Source organism: Gorilla gorilla, chromosome X (assembly GCF_029281585.2).
Source record: "Gorilla gorilla gorilla isolate KB3781 chromosome X, NHGRI_mGorGor1-v2.1_pri, whole genome shotgun sequence".
NCBI classification, from domain to species: domain Eukaryota; kingdom Metazoa; phylum Chordata; class Mammalia; order Primates; family Hominidae; genus Gorilla; species Gorilla gorilla.
This window is the reverse complement of record NC_073247.2, coordinates 165,159,629-165,177,353: the sequence shown is the minus strand read 5'-3', so window position 1 is coordinate 165,177,353 and position 17,725 is coordinate 165,159,629. Positions and strand designations below refer to the sequence as shown.

The following is a 17,725-nucleotide window of genomic DNA, read 5'->3' as shown; positions in this document are numbered from 1 at the left end:
CGGATGGAGCCGAGAGCTCAGCTCTCTCCACCTGACAAGGAGCCCAACCCCCTCAGCTGCGTGGGGAGGGCAGCCCTGGGCAGCCTGCTCAGGCTTCCCTGCAGGGAAAGCTGTCCTGCCCTGGCAGTTGCCCCTGCACAGGGCCCCAGGCCACACTGTGGTCTCCCTGCTCTGAGCCTGACTCTGGTCTAGGCCTCATCAGGCAGCTGCCACCCCAGCCTTCCTGGGACAGCGCCCAGGACAGCTGCTGGAAGGTAGCAGGTGGGGCGGCAGCCATGGGACGGAAGGATGGGACAAGGACATGTCTGAGGGAGGGAGAGGGCCACGGAGGAAGGGGGCTGGGAGGAGGGGAGGCAGGGCGCAGGGATCTAAGCCAGCTGCCATCTCCTTGGCCAGTGTGGGGAAGAGGACCTGGAGTCAGCTGCAGCCTGTCCCCCACAGCTGGCTTGCAGCTGTTTGTGCCCTGTCTCCAAAGCTACAGCAGGGAGGCCCAGGAGAGAAGCAGGGTGGGGGCGCCCAGAGGGCAGGCTGTGAGCTCTCTGGTCCCATTTGGGCATGAAATACTGGCGGGTGGTGTGAGTCCTAGAGGGCAGAGCCTAGGAGCCTGGGAGGTGGTCTCTTATGCAGGGGTCCCCTACAGAGGTGGGCTGCTTGTTCCATGATTCTCCAGGGTCTGGAAACAAGAACTGGGCCCCGGGCTCCTTCTGCCCTGCTCCCCAGGTGTGTCCAGTGGGCCCTCTTCTCTGTGGGTGGCTGCTTCTCGAACCCTTCTGCCTGGACACGAACCTCCCCACCCTTCCATTCTGATGGTATGAACAGAAGGGCCCATGCCTGTCTTGGGGATGGGACAGAGAGACAGAGGGAGAGCCGACAGAGCTGGGACAGAGAGCTGCAGTGGGCGAGGCAGACAGGCACCACTCCCACCCCCTGGACCATCAGCAAGACCCTCAAGAAGCAAGGAGGTGACAAGTGCTATGTGCCTGTACAAGACTGGGGGGCAGGGAGAGCTTCTAGAGGAGGAGGCAGTGCCCTGAGGCCGCCTGTCATTGGGGAGTAGCTCTTGCAGAGCCTCAGCTTCCAGGACAAATTCCCATCCAGGGACCTGTCACTCACACATCGAGGTTACCTCTTGAGCAAGTGACCCTGCCCAGAGCGGCCCCAAGTTTATGGCCTTGAGTGGGCCTCACTCCTAGCCTGTGGGCTTCGTCCATTCCCAGTGTCGGCACCCTCGGGGGCAGACACCAGTGGGCAACCCCACCACCACTCAAGGGTCTCTGGATGACCTGCGGCCTCGAAGCGGCATGAAGCTCATGCTCAGCGGGGACCTCTGGGTTCAGGGGGTGGGGCGGTTATGGAGGAGGCTTGTGCCAACATGCCCTGGGGCAGCTGAGCTGGTGCTGAGTGAGTGGAGCCTCCACTATCTGGAAGCTTCCCAGTGCTGGATGGCCGAGGTGTGGCTGGTGAAAGCTGGCACTCTCCATGCCAGGAGCTTTTTTTGACCTTCCTCTGAGGACATAATCACACAGCATCTCTCCCCTCCGGGCCACCAGGGCTGTAATTTCAGGGCCTGCGTGGGGGCTCCGGGGAGGCCTGGCCTGTGTCTAGCTATCTTTAGAGAGGCATGGTCTGGGGCGTGGCCAGAGGATGGAAGATGGGTTGCCTTGGAAGCCGAAGTCCGGGAGCCAGAGGCCAGGGGCACCCTAGGACCCCTGTGGTCTTCCCTCAGGGAGGCCAGAGGCCAGAGCCCAGGAGCAGCACCAGGAGGCTCTGGTGGGAGTGGGAAGGGGCTGGGCCCCGTCCCGAGCCCTGACTTCAGCTCAGAGCAATCTTTGGCTCAGATGCTCAGAAGATGGGGTGGGATAGCACCTGGCCTGAGGGCCAGACAGCTTAGCATCTCCCAGACTGTCCCCGTGTGGCCGTGGTGGCAGCTACTATGGGGGTAGGGGGTGGAGGGTGGCACAGTAGGCGAGATGCTTGTGAACGGGGCTGTTAGGCTGGAGGGAGGGCTCAGAACAGAATGTGGCGAAGGCGAGGGGTGGGCCCGTGGGGGGCCAGTGAGGGGCAGTTGGAGAAGAATTTGGAAGCTGATGGGCAGTTTTCTGGGACTGCAGCTGGCAGAGGCGGAGCAGAGGTGCAAGGTCCCACCCAGGTCTCAGGCCGGAGACACAGGCCCAGCCCCAGGGAGGGCATGGCTCCTTGCCCCCATTCTCCACCCTTCTGAATTGTGAGCTGTCCCCACTGTCCTTACCCTCAGTCCCACCCCATCACCTCAGCATCCCCATCCCCATCTGAGGACTGATGAGTGCCTCCCTTCTGACCCTAGTCACACCTATCCTGTTGCCATCACTATTGCAATTGTCACTGCAATGTCCCCTCAGATGCCCAGCATTTTGGGGTCACCGATTGGCTGCACCCACTGCTGTACCCTCAGATGGAGCCAGCAGCCACCCCGAAGAGGAGCACAGTAATCCCAGCGAAGGTGGGAGTGAGTGGGTGTCGGAGCGTGGCCCGTGCTGAAGGAGGGGCAGGTGCAGGGCCACGGCTGGGCTGCCCTTGCTCTCGGGCTGGGGCTCTGTCTAGAAATTCCCTCGTGGTGCCAGCTAGACTCTGACCAGCCCTCCCACAGCCCCAAGAAGTGAAGTCCCCAGCCCTGAACTCCTGGCCCTCTGGGGAATCCCCTGGGCTGAAAACAGCACCCTTGTCCCAGTCACGAGGGGGAAATAAAGGCCCAGTCCCTTTGCCCCATCTCGGAGTGCAGGTTGGCTGAGGCCTGGCCGGGCCTGTGGGGTTGGCTGCAGCCCAGCTTCTCCCTTGGCCAGGTGACGACCCCAAGAGCCCGTAGGTACATTTCCCGAATGCGAGTCCCCTGCCTCCTCAGTTGGGAAGGTCACAGGAGGATTAGCCCCCGCCGAGGCTCTGAGAAGTGGAATTAACCACCTGTGGGTGGCCTGCCTGGCCCCTGCCCTCCTGCAGCTGAGGGGCCCCTCCCCTTCTCCTCCCCACCTGCCTCATCTGTTGGGCAGTGGTAAGAAGTGGGCAGGAGATGTCGGGGACTCACCCAGCCTGCACTTCCTGTGCCTCCCAGGCCTGACCTCTGGGACTGTGAGAAGGTGGGGGCTGCAGGGTGACCTGAGCAAGAGGCGCAGGGACTGGGGCGGCCAGGCAGGGAGGAGGGGTCGTGAGAGCTGGGAGAGTGGGGCCAGCGCCTCGTGGGCTGCTGACCTCTGACCCAGCCCAAACAGGAAGTGCCATATCTGAGGGGCCAGCTGGAGGAGAAGGAATGCCGGGATGAGTCCAAAGCAAACAGCCCACAGCTTCCCAGGCCTCTCCCGCCCCCGCCACAGTCTGGCGCTTTCTCCACTGAGAACTCAGGGGTGGGGGCAGGGGTAGGGGGAATCGGCCATGGAATGGGAGCAAGGCGAGACTCAGTTCCCAGGCCCCGGTCCTAGGCAGAGCTGATGGCGGGGCGAGGTCCTTGCAGCGGACACCCTGTGCCCTTCCTCCTCTGCTCCACCCACACCCAGCAGCCCGGAGGCAGAGGGGAAGGAGAGGGGCGGCCCCGCCAGGGTAGAGGAAGGCCGGGGAATGGGAAGGCCGTGCCCAGATCGAGACGGGGGTGCTGAGGTGATGGGGTGGGATAGCGAGGGCCAGAGGGGCATGCTGGAGGCTCACAAGTTAGAGGGACAGAGGACAGGGACGGAGCCATGCGCTCCTTGGGGCTGGGCTGTGTCTCTGCTGGGCCCTCTCCTGCGGCATCCTTCATGCCTGTCACCTGGCTGTCTCTGTGAGCCCCATCCCAGGGCAGTGGCTATCGTGTTCCCTGCGGTTGTGACCCTTTGTCCCTATCCCTTCCTGGCACAGGGCCTGGTGGCCTAGAGAGCTGTGGAGGCTGTCCCAGGAACCCCATCCGGTTCCCAGGGGCCCCCTCACTCAGGCAGGCCAACGGGGCAATGGCCTCAGTGGCCTTCGAGGGCTCCGCAGACCCAGTGTCTCCACCAGCATATCTGGCCAGGCTGTCTTCAGGGCTTGGCAGGGCTGAGTTGTCACTTCCCAGGGACTCCTGGCACATGGGGAGGTCAACATGGAGGGCCGGCCTCACTCAGGCAGACAGTCAGAAACTCTGGCCAGGGGTGGTCCTTGCCCAGTGCTCAGGGCGGGGCTTGGCTTTGCACAGACCACATGCTCACTCCCCACCCTTCCCTGGCACCAGGTCAGATAGGGGCACAGCCTGGTCTCACAGCGAGCCAGCCATACATCCCTGGGCAAGTTACTCATCTGTGAGCTGAGGGTGGGGCCCTGGGGACCTCTCTTGCACGTGGGTGTGCATGTTGGGGGCTGGGATGAGGGTTCTGGGGCCAGGAATGGGGGGGAGGTGTCAAGGGAGAGGCAAAGGGGCTTCCCGAGAGGTGCCACTGTGCGGTGGTCACCAGCCCCTGCCCCAGGCCTCAGTGCAGGTGTGGGTGGCTCTAGGACCAATGGCAGGTGCCCTGAACCTCCACACCCTCCTGCTCTGCCAGCCAAGCCCACCTCTTTGGGTCCAGGCCCAGGATAGGGATGAGAGGGATCAGGTGCAGATGCTGCCCCAAGCAAGGGTGGGGAGCCTGGCCCCTTGATGGCTTGGGACCGAGCAAGGACTTCAGGACCCTGGTGAGGCAGGGTGGGGGTGGGGAGGCTCTCAGAGAAGCTGTGGGACCCAAGCCCTCTGAATCTCTTTGCTGACAGTCTCAGGTGCAGCCCAGGAACCGCACGGACATGGGAGAGCCAGGACATGCAGCGTAGCTCCTGGAGGGAGGGAGGCTGGCTGGTGAGCCTGCCCAAGCTGCATTTATTATGTTCAAGTACAAACCAGTGCCACCTTTCGCCCCTGGGCCATTTGCTAAGTGAAGCGGCCTCACCAGTCAATGGGAAGTGGGTGCACTGGAAGCAGTGGGGTCTTCTAGACCTTTCTCCCAGTGGTGCAAAGGCCAAGCACACCTCAGCCTGCCCCTCCACCCCCTCGAGAAGCAGAGTGTGTGCTAGAGGAAGGTGGCAGGCGGGGCTAGGAGCCCTCCTCCTCCCCCCGCTGGGGCTGGAGGACCACGCTGTGATAGGCTCGGATGCAGGAGAAGGCAGTGGGCGGGATGCGGCGCCGGTCAATGAGGTTGTTCTCCAGGTGTGTGGAGATAAGGTTGGAGTCCTGAGCCACGCGCGTGTCACAGATGGAATTCAAGGGCACTTGTCTGCAAGGGAGGGGTGGGGCAGAGCAGGGGAGAGAAGACCCCGGAAAGAAGGGGTAGGCATCATTCAAGAAGAGACAGACACCCCTGCCCTGAGAGAAGCAGTAAGACCGAGCCACAGAATCGGAACTGTGGAGGAGTGATGGCGGGCTTCAGAGACCACTGCGGCCTCCTGGCCCCCTCCCAACTCGAGGCTCAGTGCCAGGCCCCCAGCCCCAGCCCTTGTCGCTCCAGGCTGGAGCCCTGCCAGCATCCGGCCACTGCCTGCCCTTGGCTTTCCAGGCCTGCCAGCCACTGGGCACAGCCTCTATCATGGCAACCAAGATGGATGGATGGCTGGATTGGGGGAGGATGGATGAGCCCCGGCTCCTGCCCTCGGCCTCCGTGGCCTGTGGGTAAGGAGCCCAAAGGCCAGCCTGTCCTAGCCCAGCCAGAAGGCAGGGCCTCCTGGCCTCAGGGTACCTCTTCCTCTGTGTGCTGGCAGGGGTGCGGGGGTGGAGACGGCCGCAGGTGTGGGGTCGAGGAGGGGGGCCCTACCTGATCCTGTTGTGGCTCAGGCCCAGCACCTGCAGTCCCTTGAGGCCCAGGAGGCCGCGTGGGATGGCCTGCAGCTGGTTATGATCCAGGAGCAGCTCCGCCAGCGAGGCGCGCAGGCCCAGGAAGGACATGCTGTGGATGCTGTCAGCCTGCAGCCTGTTGTGGGACAGGTGCAGGAACTCTAGGCCTGGCTTCATGTGCGCGAACGCGTAGCCAGGGATGCGCTCGATGTGGTTGTGGTGCAGCGTCAGGCGCCTCAGGCCCCGCGGCAGGAAGGAGGGCACGTGCACCAGCCGGTTGTAGGACAGGTCAAGGGTCTCCAGCTTCCTGTGGGGCGGGGCACACAGGGGCAGAGGGAGCTGACGGTTGGCAACTCCTAGAGGGGAGCTCCAGGGGCTGCAGCCCCACACTCCCAAGACGAGCGTGGGGATTCACTCCGAGATGGCAGCCGCAACCCGAACTCTCAACAGCTGGGACTCTGGCAACTCCTGTGTGAGTCAGGCCAGGCCCTGTGTGGGTTTATGTCCTCCTCTGTCCCCCAAGGCCTAGGGATTAGAGGATCTGGGTGGGGGCCTTCCTTGCTCCCTGCAGGGCTAGCGATACCTGCTGTCATTGTGGAGACTGAGGAACTGTCAGCACAAGGGAGGACAGTCCCCCTCACCTCCTTCCCTCCAGGTGTTGCCTCAGGGTCTCCTGTCTCCTAATCCTGACACCTGACAGAGCTCAGAGGGTGACGCCTAAAATCTAGGGGAAAAGTGGGGCAGGGGAACTCTCTGCCCCTGCCGGTCCTCGGCCTCGAAGCCCTCTCCTCTGTCCCTCCCACTCTCTTGCCCTCATCCTGCCTCTCTCAGTCTTACCCTCAGATGTGTAGAAGCTAGATGTGTGGGGAGAAAAAGATCAGGCTCCATGAGGGTTAGGGCTGGGGGACCCTGGGAGGTCACCCAGCCCTCGCTGTCCGATAGTGGAGTTCAGGCTGCCACCTTCAGCTGGGAGCCCCCGGTCGCTCCATGGTGGACACCTGACTCCTTGAGGCCCTGACCCCAGCAGCAGGAAGCCCTGGTCCCTGTGGCCATGCAGGTGTGCAAGGGCAGAGGGTGGTGAGGCTTCTGGAATGGGTAAGAACATGGAGAGAGGGAGCAGGGAAGGCTTCTCTTGGCAACACCCTCAGCCCCCGTGGCTAGGGTCAGCCTTTTGGGCTGCTCCTGTGCCTCTCGGTCCCCTCCTTTTCCACCAGCCCGAAAAGAGATGGGTGGCGCCAGAGTCCAGGAGAGGCCGGGGCTTAGGCAGCTGGGGCTTGACTGGCCGCCAGCCCCCTGCCCAGGCCTCGCGGCGGGAGTGGAATAGCAGCCGGGCAGCCCCTCCCAGGCTGCTGTCTGCTTTCCTTTGCCCCCTTGGCAAGTGGGGGAGAGGAAAAAGGAATAATTAAACCCAAACGTCCTGGTAACTTTTTCCTGGAACGCAAGGATGCAGGGCGGGAGGCTCTGGTCCTTGGAATGGCGGGTCAGACTGTCTGTCGACCCCCGCCTCCCTCCCCACTGCGGCCCCACCCTGCCTTGGTGGTCATCAGGCCCTCCTCAGCCTCTCGCCTGGCACCCAGCCTCCCCCAGCCCTCCCCGCTGTTCCCAGGACCGTGTCCTGACTCCCTAGCCCGACTCCTACAGCCCTACACCATCTGGTTGCCGTGACTGGCCTGTGTGCCAGCATCTCTACCTAGCTGTCCCAACCAGATCCAGGGAATTGCCCTTGACTTTTCTTGGAATGAGGTGAAGAGTGGCCCCCAGAACCTATGTCCACCAGAACCTGTGAACGTGGCCTTATTTGCAGATGTAAGGATTGCAGCGGAGGATGTCGAGCTGAGCTCATCTGGGTTCTCCGGCTGGGCCCCGCTCCCATGACAGGTGTGCTTTTGAGGGACAGAAGAGAGAAGACGAGACAGAGCGAGATACGCAGGGGAGACGGCCACGTGCAGCCACAAGCCCAGGAACACCTGGAGCCCCCTGAAGCTGGGAGAGGCAGGAAGGATCCCATCCTAGGCCTCCGGAGGGAGCACGGCCCCCTAACATCCAGATTGCAGACTTCTGGCGTCTGCAACTGAGAGATGTTATTTCTGTTGTTTGAAGCCACCCAGCTTGTGGCACTCAGTGATGGCAGCCCCAGGACATGCATGCACTTCTCTTCCCCACTTTCCTGTGCCCCCAGCCCTTCCGTGCTGCTTCCTGCCCCTGTCACCTCCTAACTGCACCCATCGTCGGGCCAGCTCTCCCCACCACTGCTGCCCTCCATCCAGGCCTGTGGCACCTCCCAGGTGAGCTTCCTGGGGGCCGGCAGGGCAGGCCTAGGCACGGGAGGGCAAGGGGGATTCTGCTGGGTGGGAGGGACAGAAGGAAGGCCTTGCAAGCTTGCAAGCAATATCTTGGAAGAGTCTGTGGTGACTGAGGGCCCAGGCTAACCTAAGCAGGGAGGGAGGTGACCCCAGTGACCCACCGAAGACCAGGTCCAAGGAACAAGTCCTCCCCTGGAGCCCCCTGCCTCCTGGCCCTCTCTGGGGCTCCGTGGCTCAGCACTGCCCTCTCCGCCTTCCCCACCTGCCTCTCGGGGCTGCTCTGGGCCATCCTTGCTCTCTGCCTCCGAATGCCCATTGGGGCGAAGCTCTGGGCTTCACTCACATCTTCACTCACGGGAGATGAATCCAGGCTCGGGGTGCCAGCCGGTGCTCCTGAAGCCAGTTGTGGCTGAGCACCAGCAGGCTGAGGCTGTGGATGTGGCTCAGTGCACCCTCCGCCACCTCCTCGATGAGGTTGGTGCCCAGGTGCAGCTCCTAGGGTCGGGGTCAGGGGTCGGGGTGAGGGGCCCACCTGCCAGTTGTTGGCCACCTGGTCAGGCTCCAACTCTGGCTGTCCCCATTCTCTGCCGGCACTGCCTCCTTCCACCCAGCCATGTCTGTGCAACTCAGGTGCCAGTCTCTGCCCTGAGCAGTCAGGCCCATGGCAGGGGTGGATTTTCAGGGGACTGTATGGTCCAGAGAGAGGGTATGGGCCTTACTCAGAGAACCCAGAGGGTGCAGAGCCATCCAGGAGGTCCCACTGTGGGCTTCTGGAAGGTTAGGTCAAGCTGAGGAGAGGCCTGAAGCCTCGTGAGTTTCAGCGCACAGATCCCCCTATGGGCTGCTCCACGCCTCCTCAGCAGAAGCAGAGGCAGGGTTGTTTGATGGTGACAATGTTGCCTCCCCATCCTGGGGGCTCCAGCTCAACTGCAGGGAGCACGGCAGGCCGCGTGGGATGGCCCGCAGCCGGTTCCGGTCCAGCCTCAGATAGAGCAGGCTGCAGAGGGGCTGGAAGGCCAGGGGGAGATGTCCCTGTCACGCAGCTGGTTCCCTTCCACCTCCAGCGTCAGCAGCTGGCTGAGCCCTGCAGGCGGGCAGAGGGGTGCGGTGAGCCATTGCAGAGCTGCTCGCGGTAGCTCCAGAACCCCTGCCTGCCCCTAGAGGCCAGGGCCCCTTACCCAGGCTGGCAGTCTCCTCTGCGTTCCAGCCAGGCTGCCCTGGGCACTCTCCCGAGTGTGCCTCCTAGAGGGCAGACCCACCCCTTGCCAGCCCCTGTCCTGGGGGGGGGGCACCTGCCCAGGCCTGGCCCCCTCGGTCCCTGCCCCTGGAACTCGCCCGCACCACGGAAGCTGCTGCGCTGCAAGCCCTGCAGGAGGTTGTCGTTGAGTTTGAGCTCCTGCAGGGACGCAGGTAGGGCTGGGACTGTGGTCAGCGAGTTCCCATCCAGGTTCAGCCGCTTCAGCCGCATCAGATCCTGGGAGGTCATGGGGAATAGGTGGGCTGGGGTTGGGGGCCTGCTGGTCGGGGCACAGGCCTTCCTGGGCATGGCTTTGGGCCCATCCTGACCAAGGGCACTCTGTTGGTGGCATCATGGCTTCCTAGTTCCCACTGAATCCAGACCTGTCTGGGAAGGTTTCTGTTTGCTCCTATACAGGGCTTGCAAGCCTGTGCTGCTCCCCCTACTTCCAGCGATGGAACACGTCACACCAAATTGTGGAAGCCCACCATGCTGGGTGCTCTCTGCAGTGCCTCCTCCAGGCCTTACCCCCTAAGCAGCTCCACCCTGCAGTGAGTGGATGCCTCAGGTCACCTGGGACCTGCCAGCCCCAGCCCCAGCCCCAGCCCCGGGCCCCCAGAAGAGGTGAATGGGCCACAGCATACCTTGAAGGCATGGGGGTGCAGGCCTCGGGGGTCCAGCTTGTTCTTGCTGAGATCCAGCCACTCCAGGTTGGGCAGCCCCAGGAACGTGTGGGCTGGGATCTTGGCAATTTCATTCTCTGTGCGCACATGGGGCAGCCATATTCTCTGCCCCCTGCCCGCTGCCACTCTGTACCTCCCACACCAGACAGGGCTGCTCAGGGGAGCCAGGGTGGGAGCCCAGGTCTCAGCCTTCTCACCCCTGCTGCAGGGGTGGGTGTGGGGGGAGGAGGCCACCCACCTGCCAGGTAGAGTGTGGTCAGACCAGGGTCGGTCAGGGCAGGGACATGCTTCGTCTTGACATTGCCACAGGCGATGACTGCCTGGGCCAGGAGGCACGAGGCCGGCAGAGAGGGCATGGCCTGCTGGGTGGTGCCCAGGTCTGCGTGCCTGTGCCTGTGCCCATGTGTGCTTCCTGGTCTTTTCCACCCATGGCCTGGGGTCTTGGAGGTGCTGCCGCCGCCATCCTGGCCTCGGCTGCGGTCCTTCTGTGGGCGCCGGATCCTCAGCCCAGGTTGATGGGAGGTCCCTGGAGGAAGAGAGACAGCCCCTGCTGGGTCACAAGCAACAGGGGCCTACTGAGGAACAGGGGCTTGCCTGAGGCTCCCAGGGCCTGCCAGTGACTCAGCCAGCCTGGGTTGGAGCGACAGGTTACTGGGACCCCTCCCCTTGGCACCAAGGGCAAAGGCCCAAATGGGGGCTCTGAGGCTGGGGAGGGGACGTGACTTTGGAGGGCTTCCCTCCCACCCCACACACGAGGGCACTTGGCTTGGAAACACCAGGAACGGGGCAGTGTCTGGGTGGCCAAACTCATGCGTGGTCCTGTCAGCCCCAGCAGGCCCCAGGCCCGACCTGAAGGCCGCCTGTCCTGGCCAGTTCTCACCTTTGGGGGGCCTCCTGGGTTTCAGGCCCCTTCCCTTGTCTTCCCGGCCTCCTGTCCTCTGGCCCTGGTCCTCCTCGGTGACTGCTGTCCCCTCTTGAGCTTGAGGGTCCCTGCCGGCCTGCCAGGGCCTGAGCTTCAAGGCCTCAGGCTTCCCTGCCCCAGCCCTCATGGCAGCTGTGGCCTGGGGCTGAGCCCACTCAGTGACCAGGCCCTTGTTGTGACCCTGCTCCTGCTCCAAGGTCACTGGGGGTGACTCCTTCCTCAGGGCCAGCCCTGGTCTGGGGAGCGCTTTCCAGCCAGTGGAGGGGGACTGGGTGGGGGTTCCCTGAGCTCCCTGCTTCGGGGTGGGCTGACACCGCAGCTGGTCCAGCTTCCCAGCCTCAGGCTTGTCTGGGTGGCCGATGCCAGGGATGGGCTGCAGCTGACCTGCGGAAGGAGCCAGTGTGGGCTGGGGGACTTGCCTCCTTTCCCCAAGGGGCCGTCAGCTGCTAGCCAGCCCATCGCCCTTCCTCTTTACCCAGGCCTCACCCCGCCTTTCCCTTACCTCCTGAGGAGCACTGGCGAGAGAACAGAGTGTACCCACCATCAGCAGCAGGCCACCAGCCCCTGGGGCCAGAAACCCAGACTACCTCTCAGAACTTACACAGCTCCTCACTGCGGGGGGTGGGGGTGGTGGTGCTCTAGGCACATTAGGGCTAAGGGGCTGGGCCTATAGGTTAGGCCCAGGGGTTGGACCGGTGGTTGGGCCCAGGGGAGCTTCAGCAGCCCTGGGTAGAAAGCCTTGGGCTGCTCAAGGGACCTTGGGTCCCACCTCCCCTCACTTCCCCAGTGTGTCCCAAGGGTGGGGGGTAGGGCGTTTCCCCAGCATCCCCTTTGCCCCATACCCATTAGTGAGCAAGGACTTCACACGTGCTTCCTAGGGACAGCTTCTGGGGAGGTGAAGGGGTCGCTGCTACCTGGCACAATTTGCTTTTAGAGGTGAAAGCCCCAGTGTCTGCTACAGGGGGTTTGTTGGGGATTAGGCAAGCCCAGGGGCCACCTCAAGGGGTCTGTGAGCCACTTTGGAGGAATGTTGATAACCCCAATGCCTCCTGTCCTCTATGGAGCAGCTCCTCCTTAACCAGGGCCAACCATGGGGGGCACCGCTCTGTCTGCAGGGGTGGGGGCCAGACCCACCCACCTGGCCCCTCCTGCCCTACCCCCAAGCCTGGGGCAGGGCCACCAAGTGTGGCTACAACCACTGGCCAATAAGACAAAGGCCACACTCATAGCCCGTGTCCTCGGGCCCCTCGAGCCCCTCTCTGCCAGCGACCCCACTTCACCCCCAAGCCCTATACTTCCAGCCACCTGAGATTCCTCCTGTCTCTGGAGGCACTGGGGCAGCCAGAGCAACTCCTCCCCAGCACACCCCAGCCCGCTCTCAGCCTCACTGTAGCGCCCGCTCCTAGGAAGGCCTCTTCCCTCCCTCGCCCCTAGAGTCTGCACACACCCCTCGCCCTCCAGGGAGGGCTCTCTCAGGGCCATGGGCCCTTTGCAGCCCTGCCTGAGTACCCAAAGTGGGCCTGAGGTGGACAGCCTGCGGCAGTCTTCTTCCTGCTGGTGCCAGCTACTCACCGTCGGGGGCCCCTGGTGGGCTGGGCAGCAGCTGCAGGGTAGCCAAGCCCATGGGGGTTGGTGGGGCCCCTCCTGAGCAGCACCCCGCCCACAGTGCCAGGATGGGGAGCAGCACACTCCTCTTGGCTGCCATGGAGGGAAGGAGAGCTGGGAGAGGCACGGTGGTGGCTACGGCAGGACGATGGCGGACGGCACAAATTGGTCTTGCTCCCTGAGCTCCTGGCCCTGGCTGCGGCACTTGGAGTCTTCCCTGCCCACCCCAGCCCTTCCCTGGGAAGGCCCCCCTTCTGTCGAGCAAACGCCTCCCCCGACCTTGCCCCCAACTCCCCACAACGTGCACTGCTCCCACCTGAAGAGAAAGACAGATTGCCCTTTCCTCAGACCGGGCGGTCCTGCCCTTTTGCTGTGAGGCCCGCATTGATTCTCCGCTGGCTCTGGCCCAGTGGCCTCCATGAATGGGGCTTCTATCTCACACATGGCAGGCCTGAGAGGCCCACCACAGAGCAGGTCGGCCACCGCAGGCTGCTGGGCCCTGCATCCATGGCTGCGAAAGGAGAGGGGGTGGGTGCCAAGGCCATGGGCTTCTGCCGTGGGCAGCAGTGTGGAGGCCTCCGGGTTCCAGAGGAAACAGAATTTGTGGGCACAGTGCAGGCGGCGAGGGTATGCCTCCCCTGCCTGAGACCCCAGTGCTGCTTGGGCATGGGTGTGCCTCGGGCTGGGCTGGCTCCTGGTTCCTCTGCTTGCCCTCCAGGTCTCTACCTTCTCCTCTGTAAAATGGGGTAGGGGGCAGAGTTGACGTTCTGTGGCTGTCCTGACCCCCTACATAGGAGCATGGGTGTTCCAGGCACTGCCTGGGTGAAGCCATGTCACAGGTCCCCCCCAGACTTCTTGGCCAACAGTCTGGGGTCTCTGATGTGCCTAAGCTGCACGCATCCTCTTGGTCAGAGGGGCACCTGTGGGTCAGGATGACATGAGGTGGAAAATAGGCTGGGCTCGATGAGGGGACTGCTGGGTGGGGCCAGAGGGGCGTGCGGTGGAGTGAGGGGCAAATAAGGGGGTGTCTGGCTCCAGTTCCTAGAGCCCGCCACCCTCAGAGGGCTGCCGGAAGTCCCTGCTCCAACTGGGGTGTCCCTGCAGCCCCAACCCCGGGTTCTGCTGTGGGAGCCAGGGTTTGTGGGAGCAGGCAGGCGGGGGCTGGCAGAGAGGACTGATCTCACCGCTGGCTCGGCTCTTCAGGGCCAGTATTGAGGAAGCTTTTCCTACAGCCCTGTCCAGCGTTGACTTAGGTTTGGAAGCGATCTTAAGAAATGAGTTAATTGTGGGCAAGGCTTGGGTGGAGGGGAGAAGGGAAGCAGTGGAGGAGGGGCAGGGGCCGGCAAGGGCCATCAGGCAGGAGTCTCCATCCTGGGGCAATGGGGCAATGTGTGAGATCCAGAGGGGTGCAGGGCTGGTCAAGGTGGGGAGGAGGCCTGGCAACTGGGTCTTCACTGGGCTCCTTGAGGAGCTGCCGCCCCAGCTAACAGTCCCGTAGGAGCCACATGGGGTCCTCTGCTATATCCAGGGTACCCTCACCATCCAGGGCTCTGGTTTCTGACCTGAATTTGGACCCGGCCACGTACAGACCAGAAACAGGGACCATCTAGGGAGTCAGCAAATGCCTCTGCAGTCAGGGATGAGGCCACCATCTCCTTGTGCGTCCTGTGGGTGACACAGGATGGTTGTGGGCCAGTGTCCTGCCTGGGGGCAGCTGCCGAAGCTGGGACAGGTAGCACTGGGGCACGGCAGACTTGAAGTATGCTGCCAAGACTAAGTGAAGCTTGCCCCAGGATCCTGCAAGACAGAGCACAGTTGACCCCCCATTTTACAGAGAAGGAACCGAGAAGGAGTGGGGCTCACCCAAGTCTCGATACCAGAGGCCAGTCCTCCTGCCTCCTGGTCCAGGCATCGCCTGAGAAACGGGGTAGGTCCCTGCCTGAGCGGAGCCTAGCACCTGGGGTCGGGAGACTGGACGGTGATGGGAACCCCGGCTCCGCCCCTCCCCCTGCCTGGGGATGGATTCTGGAATCCTGGCCCCCTACCCATTTCCCCTGTTTGCGCCGCTCCCCAGGCGCTGACTAAACATCCTGCCATCTGGTTCCCATTAGCTGGGCTGGGGGTGGGGGAAGCCTGCTCCCAGGTTTCTCTGGCACAGCCAGCCTGGAGGAGGGAGGGACTCCGCTCCTACCCACCTAGGCAGGAAGGGGTGAGGCCTGGGGTGCTCTCAGTTCCCAGCTCCCATGGAGGCCTGGCCTCGCTGCCCTTCCCCTGGTCGGGAGCCTGGTGGCTGACCTGGGTGGGCCCCTGGGGAGTGGTACTCCTGCTGCCCACTCTGTCCAGTCCCAGGGCACCCGGCCATTGTGGGGACCTTGAAGGAACCCCCATGGAGCAGAGCCAGCCTTCAGGGGCTCAGCAGAGCCAGAGGCTCCCGGCAGGTTTCTGCCTTGCCCTCCCCCCTGCCCAAGAGCTCACTGATGGACTTGTGCTGAGACAGGCAGGCCCCAAGCCAACAGTAATCCTGAGCCCGGTGTCTGGAGCAGAGGGTGGGAGGGCTGTTGGGATTTTCCAGGAACCAGGGATGCAGCCCGAGGGTTGCTGGAAAGAGCTTTGGGCTCCCAGTTCTGCCATGGACAGACTGGTCATGTGACATCAGGAACAAGCTTCCCTCCTCAGTGTCCCAGTCTCCTCATTTCAGTATGGTGGAAACAGGCTCCTTAGAAAGTTCTAGAATCTGAGAGCCAGAAGGCACCTAGAGAAGCTGGATTACATGATCAAGGTCGCTTCTAGTTGTACAATCCCAGGATTCTAAGGTCAAGGAAGGGACTCCTGTCCCTTGTCCTCCTCCCCCTTCCCTTCCATGTAGCCCACTCTTCACACACTCATGCACACACATACCCTCTACAAGCTGGGACTCAGATTGGTAGCCTGGAGGATGCCAAAGCAATGCTGTTTGTCCCTCAAGGCTGTCATCAACAAGGACTGGAGAGTGGATTCTTTGCTCACTGACAGGGGATCAGGTGAGGACCGTGAGAAAGTGACATTTGGGCAGAGGCGGGAGTGAAGAGGCCATGGCCATGCAAAAAGCCACAGAAAGAGCCCTCCGAAAAAAGAGGGACGGCCAGTGCAAAGGCCCCAGGTGGGAAAGGATTGGGCCCAATTTGAGCATTGGCAATGACAGCAATGTGGTGGAGCAGGCTGAGTGAGCCGTGGGAAGGAGTCTGTGGCGGTGGGCTGGCTTGCCTTTGTCCTTGAAAGAATCAGGGAGCCACCTTGGACTGCTAAGCAGAGGAGTCACAGGATCCGGCCCCCTCAGGCTGTGGGGTGGAGCACGAGCAGATGTACTGGGGGCATAAGGGTAGGAGGTGGGAGCCACCGTGTAGCAGCTGAGCCCGCCAGGGGCCAGGTGATAGTGGCTGGCCAAGGGTGGAGGCGGAGTTGCGAGGAGGAGCGGGTGGGGTCAGGAGCATTTGGGCCTCAGGGTCAAGGTCTGGGGGCTGTTCCTGCTCTCCTGCTCTCTGCAGGAGCACCTACTACGTGCCTGTCCTTTTCCCAGGGCCCAGGGCAGCCAGAGACACAGCCTTGGGGTGACCCCCAGAGAAAGGGAACAGGCCCATTCTTGAGCTTTCCACATGTTGTCTGAGTGAAAACGACAGCAGTGTGTGGCACATGCGTGGCATTCTCTGGGGACATGCTCCTGCAGCTATCTTATATGTCAGTAACAATATGGGGCCTTTCCCCCTTAAAGCTTGGAGAAGAAAAAAGCCCCATTTTCCATGCCCTCTTCCTGTTGCCCGCAACTCTTCCCTAGAGGAAAACCATCTTATTTTAATGCTACTGAAACCTCAGAGGATCTGCTCCCAATTAAATGACATTTCTTGCAGACGCTTTGGTGAGCACTGAATGCTTGAGACCTGGTGATCCTGAGCGAGAGAGCCTGCTGCGGGGTGGGGTGGAGAAGAAAAAGGAGGGAAGGGGAACACAGGACCCCAAATGGGACAAGGGTGGCTGCGGATGGGGTGGAAGGTGCCAGTGGAGGGGGACTGCAGAGGGTGGCACGCAGCAGGGACCCGCCCATAGGGAGCAGGGCCGTGGTCGGGATGGGGGCAGAATAGGGGCCAGTTTCCCACCCTCCTTGCCCGTGTGAAATTCGAGTTCATTCCCGCCCATAGCGTGGCTTCGCTGGACTCCGTGTGAAAGCGGCCCCGCCCCATCCCCTCCGGTGGGCTTCGAGGACCTCGGCAGGGAACGGAGGTTGGGCAGAAGCTGGAGCTCAGGCCCGGCCGGGAGCTCGGGCAAAGCAAGAAGGCGAGGTGGGCGCCCCCTCCCCCGGCCGGCCCTCCGAGCGGGCACGTTCGTGTTCCCGTCCTGGCGCCCTCGCTTCCCGCTCCAGACGCATGTGACTCAGCCCCGCCGGCCTTGCCAAGCCGTCTAGACCCGAGCGTCTCCCCGCGGAGGGGGCGATCCCGCCCGCCGCCGTTTCCTTTGCCGCCGCCTGCGCGGCTGCGCCCCGCGCACGTGCAGCAGCGCTCGCCCCCGCCCGCCACCTCCCGCGAGCCGCGTGCACGCGCAGCCACTCGCCCATCCCGTGCCAGCGCCCGCGCCCCCGCCCCCGCCCCCGCCCCCGCCTCTCCCATTGCGTCCACTGCAAACAGGCAGTTCGAGGGCAGAAGCGGGAAACCCAAAGGTCCCCAGGGCCCCAGACCATCCCTCCCATTTTTGGGGCCCCGGGCAGGAGGACAAAGATGGACCGCTGAGCCACTGCCTCCCTGCCAGCCAGACTCTGTCCACACCCCCTACAACTGCCTCTGGCCTCAGAGCAAGAGTCGCCCTAGGTCGCAGGCCCTGCCCTCTTGCAGGAGCCTGTGGCCTGGGGGACAGGGCGGGGTAGGTGATGGTAGCACCTCCAGGCCCACAGGAGGCGATGGTGATGGCGATGGTGGTACCATGCTGACTGCGCTGCGGAATGTGCTCTTGCAGGAGCTGGTGGCCTGGGGGCAGGATGGGGCAGGTGAGGGCCCCTCAACTGCAGGAGGTGAGGGTGGGGCCCTAAAGCAGGAGGCCCAGCATAGGGACTAGAAGTGACAGGAAGAGGAAGCCAAGGTCCCAAGGCAGCCTCTCCATTCTCATATGCCAGTAGACTCCAAAGATGAACACGGAGGCCTAGGAAGAGAACGTTCTAGAGTTGAGTCTTCAGGCAGC

The 17,725-nt window shown here is 63.0% G+C and overlaps 2 protein-coding genes across 9 annotated transcripts in view; one reads left to right on the top strand and one right to left on the bottom strand.

The window, feature by feature from the left end:
- HAUS7 (HAUS augmin like complex subunit 7) overlaps positions 1 to 17,725 on the top strand; it is a 47,635-nt gene that overhangs the window by 3,813 nt on the left and 26,097 nt on the right. The window contains exon 1 of one of the 8 annotated variants that reach the window (XM_063702905.1): positions 17,518 to 17,534. The exons of the other annotated variants lie outside the window; for them this stretch is intronic. The gene's annotated coding sequence lies outside the window, so the exon portion shown is untranslated. Of the gene's footprint in view, positions 1 to 17,517; positions 17,535 to 17,725 lie in introns of those variants that run through there. 8 annotated transcript variants of the gene reach the window in all.
- On the bottom strand, positions 4,788 to 12,611 carry LOC129529860 (extracellular matrix protein 2-like). Its single transcript, XM_055375838.2, has 9 exons — positions 12,491 to 12,611; positions 10,877 to 11,302; positions 10,235 to 10,522; positions 9,958 to 10,073; positions 9,418 to 9,550; positions 8,796 to 9,160; positions 8,343 to 8,571; positions 5,754 to 6,080; positions 4,788 to 5,219 (listed from the first exon to the last, which is right to left on the bottom strand). Exons 1-6 carry the CDS (start codon positions 12,540 to 12,542, stop codon positions 9,060 to 9,062), a joined length of 1,116 nt encoding a protein of 371 aa, XP_055231813.1. The 5' UTR covers positions 12,543 to 12,611; the 3' UTR covers positions 4,788 to 5,219; positions 5,754 to 6,080; positions 8,343 to 8,571; positions 8,796 to 9,059.

What these genes read in the sequence shown, in the direction of transcription:
- LOC129529860 (XM_055375838.2), bottom strand. Translation starts at nt 12,542, where the DNA reads ATGGGCTTGGCTACCCTGCAGCTGCTGCCCAGCCCACCAGGGGCCCCC. An exon ending in TGCACCCCCATGCCTTCAAG is followed by an intron (nt 9,551 to 9,957) that starts GTATGCTGTGGC and finishes ATGACCTCCCAG; the next exon opens with GATCTGATGCGGCTGAAGCG. An exon ending in GCAGCGCAGCAGCTTCCGTG is followed by an intron (nt 9,161 to 9,417) that starts GTGCGGGCGAGT and finishes GCCCGCCTGCAG; the next exon opens with GGCTCAGCCAGCTGCTGACG.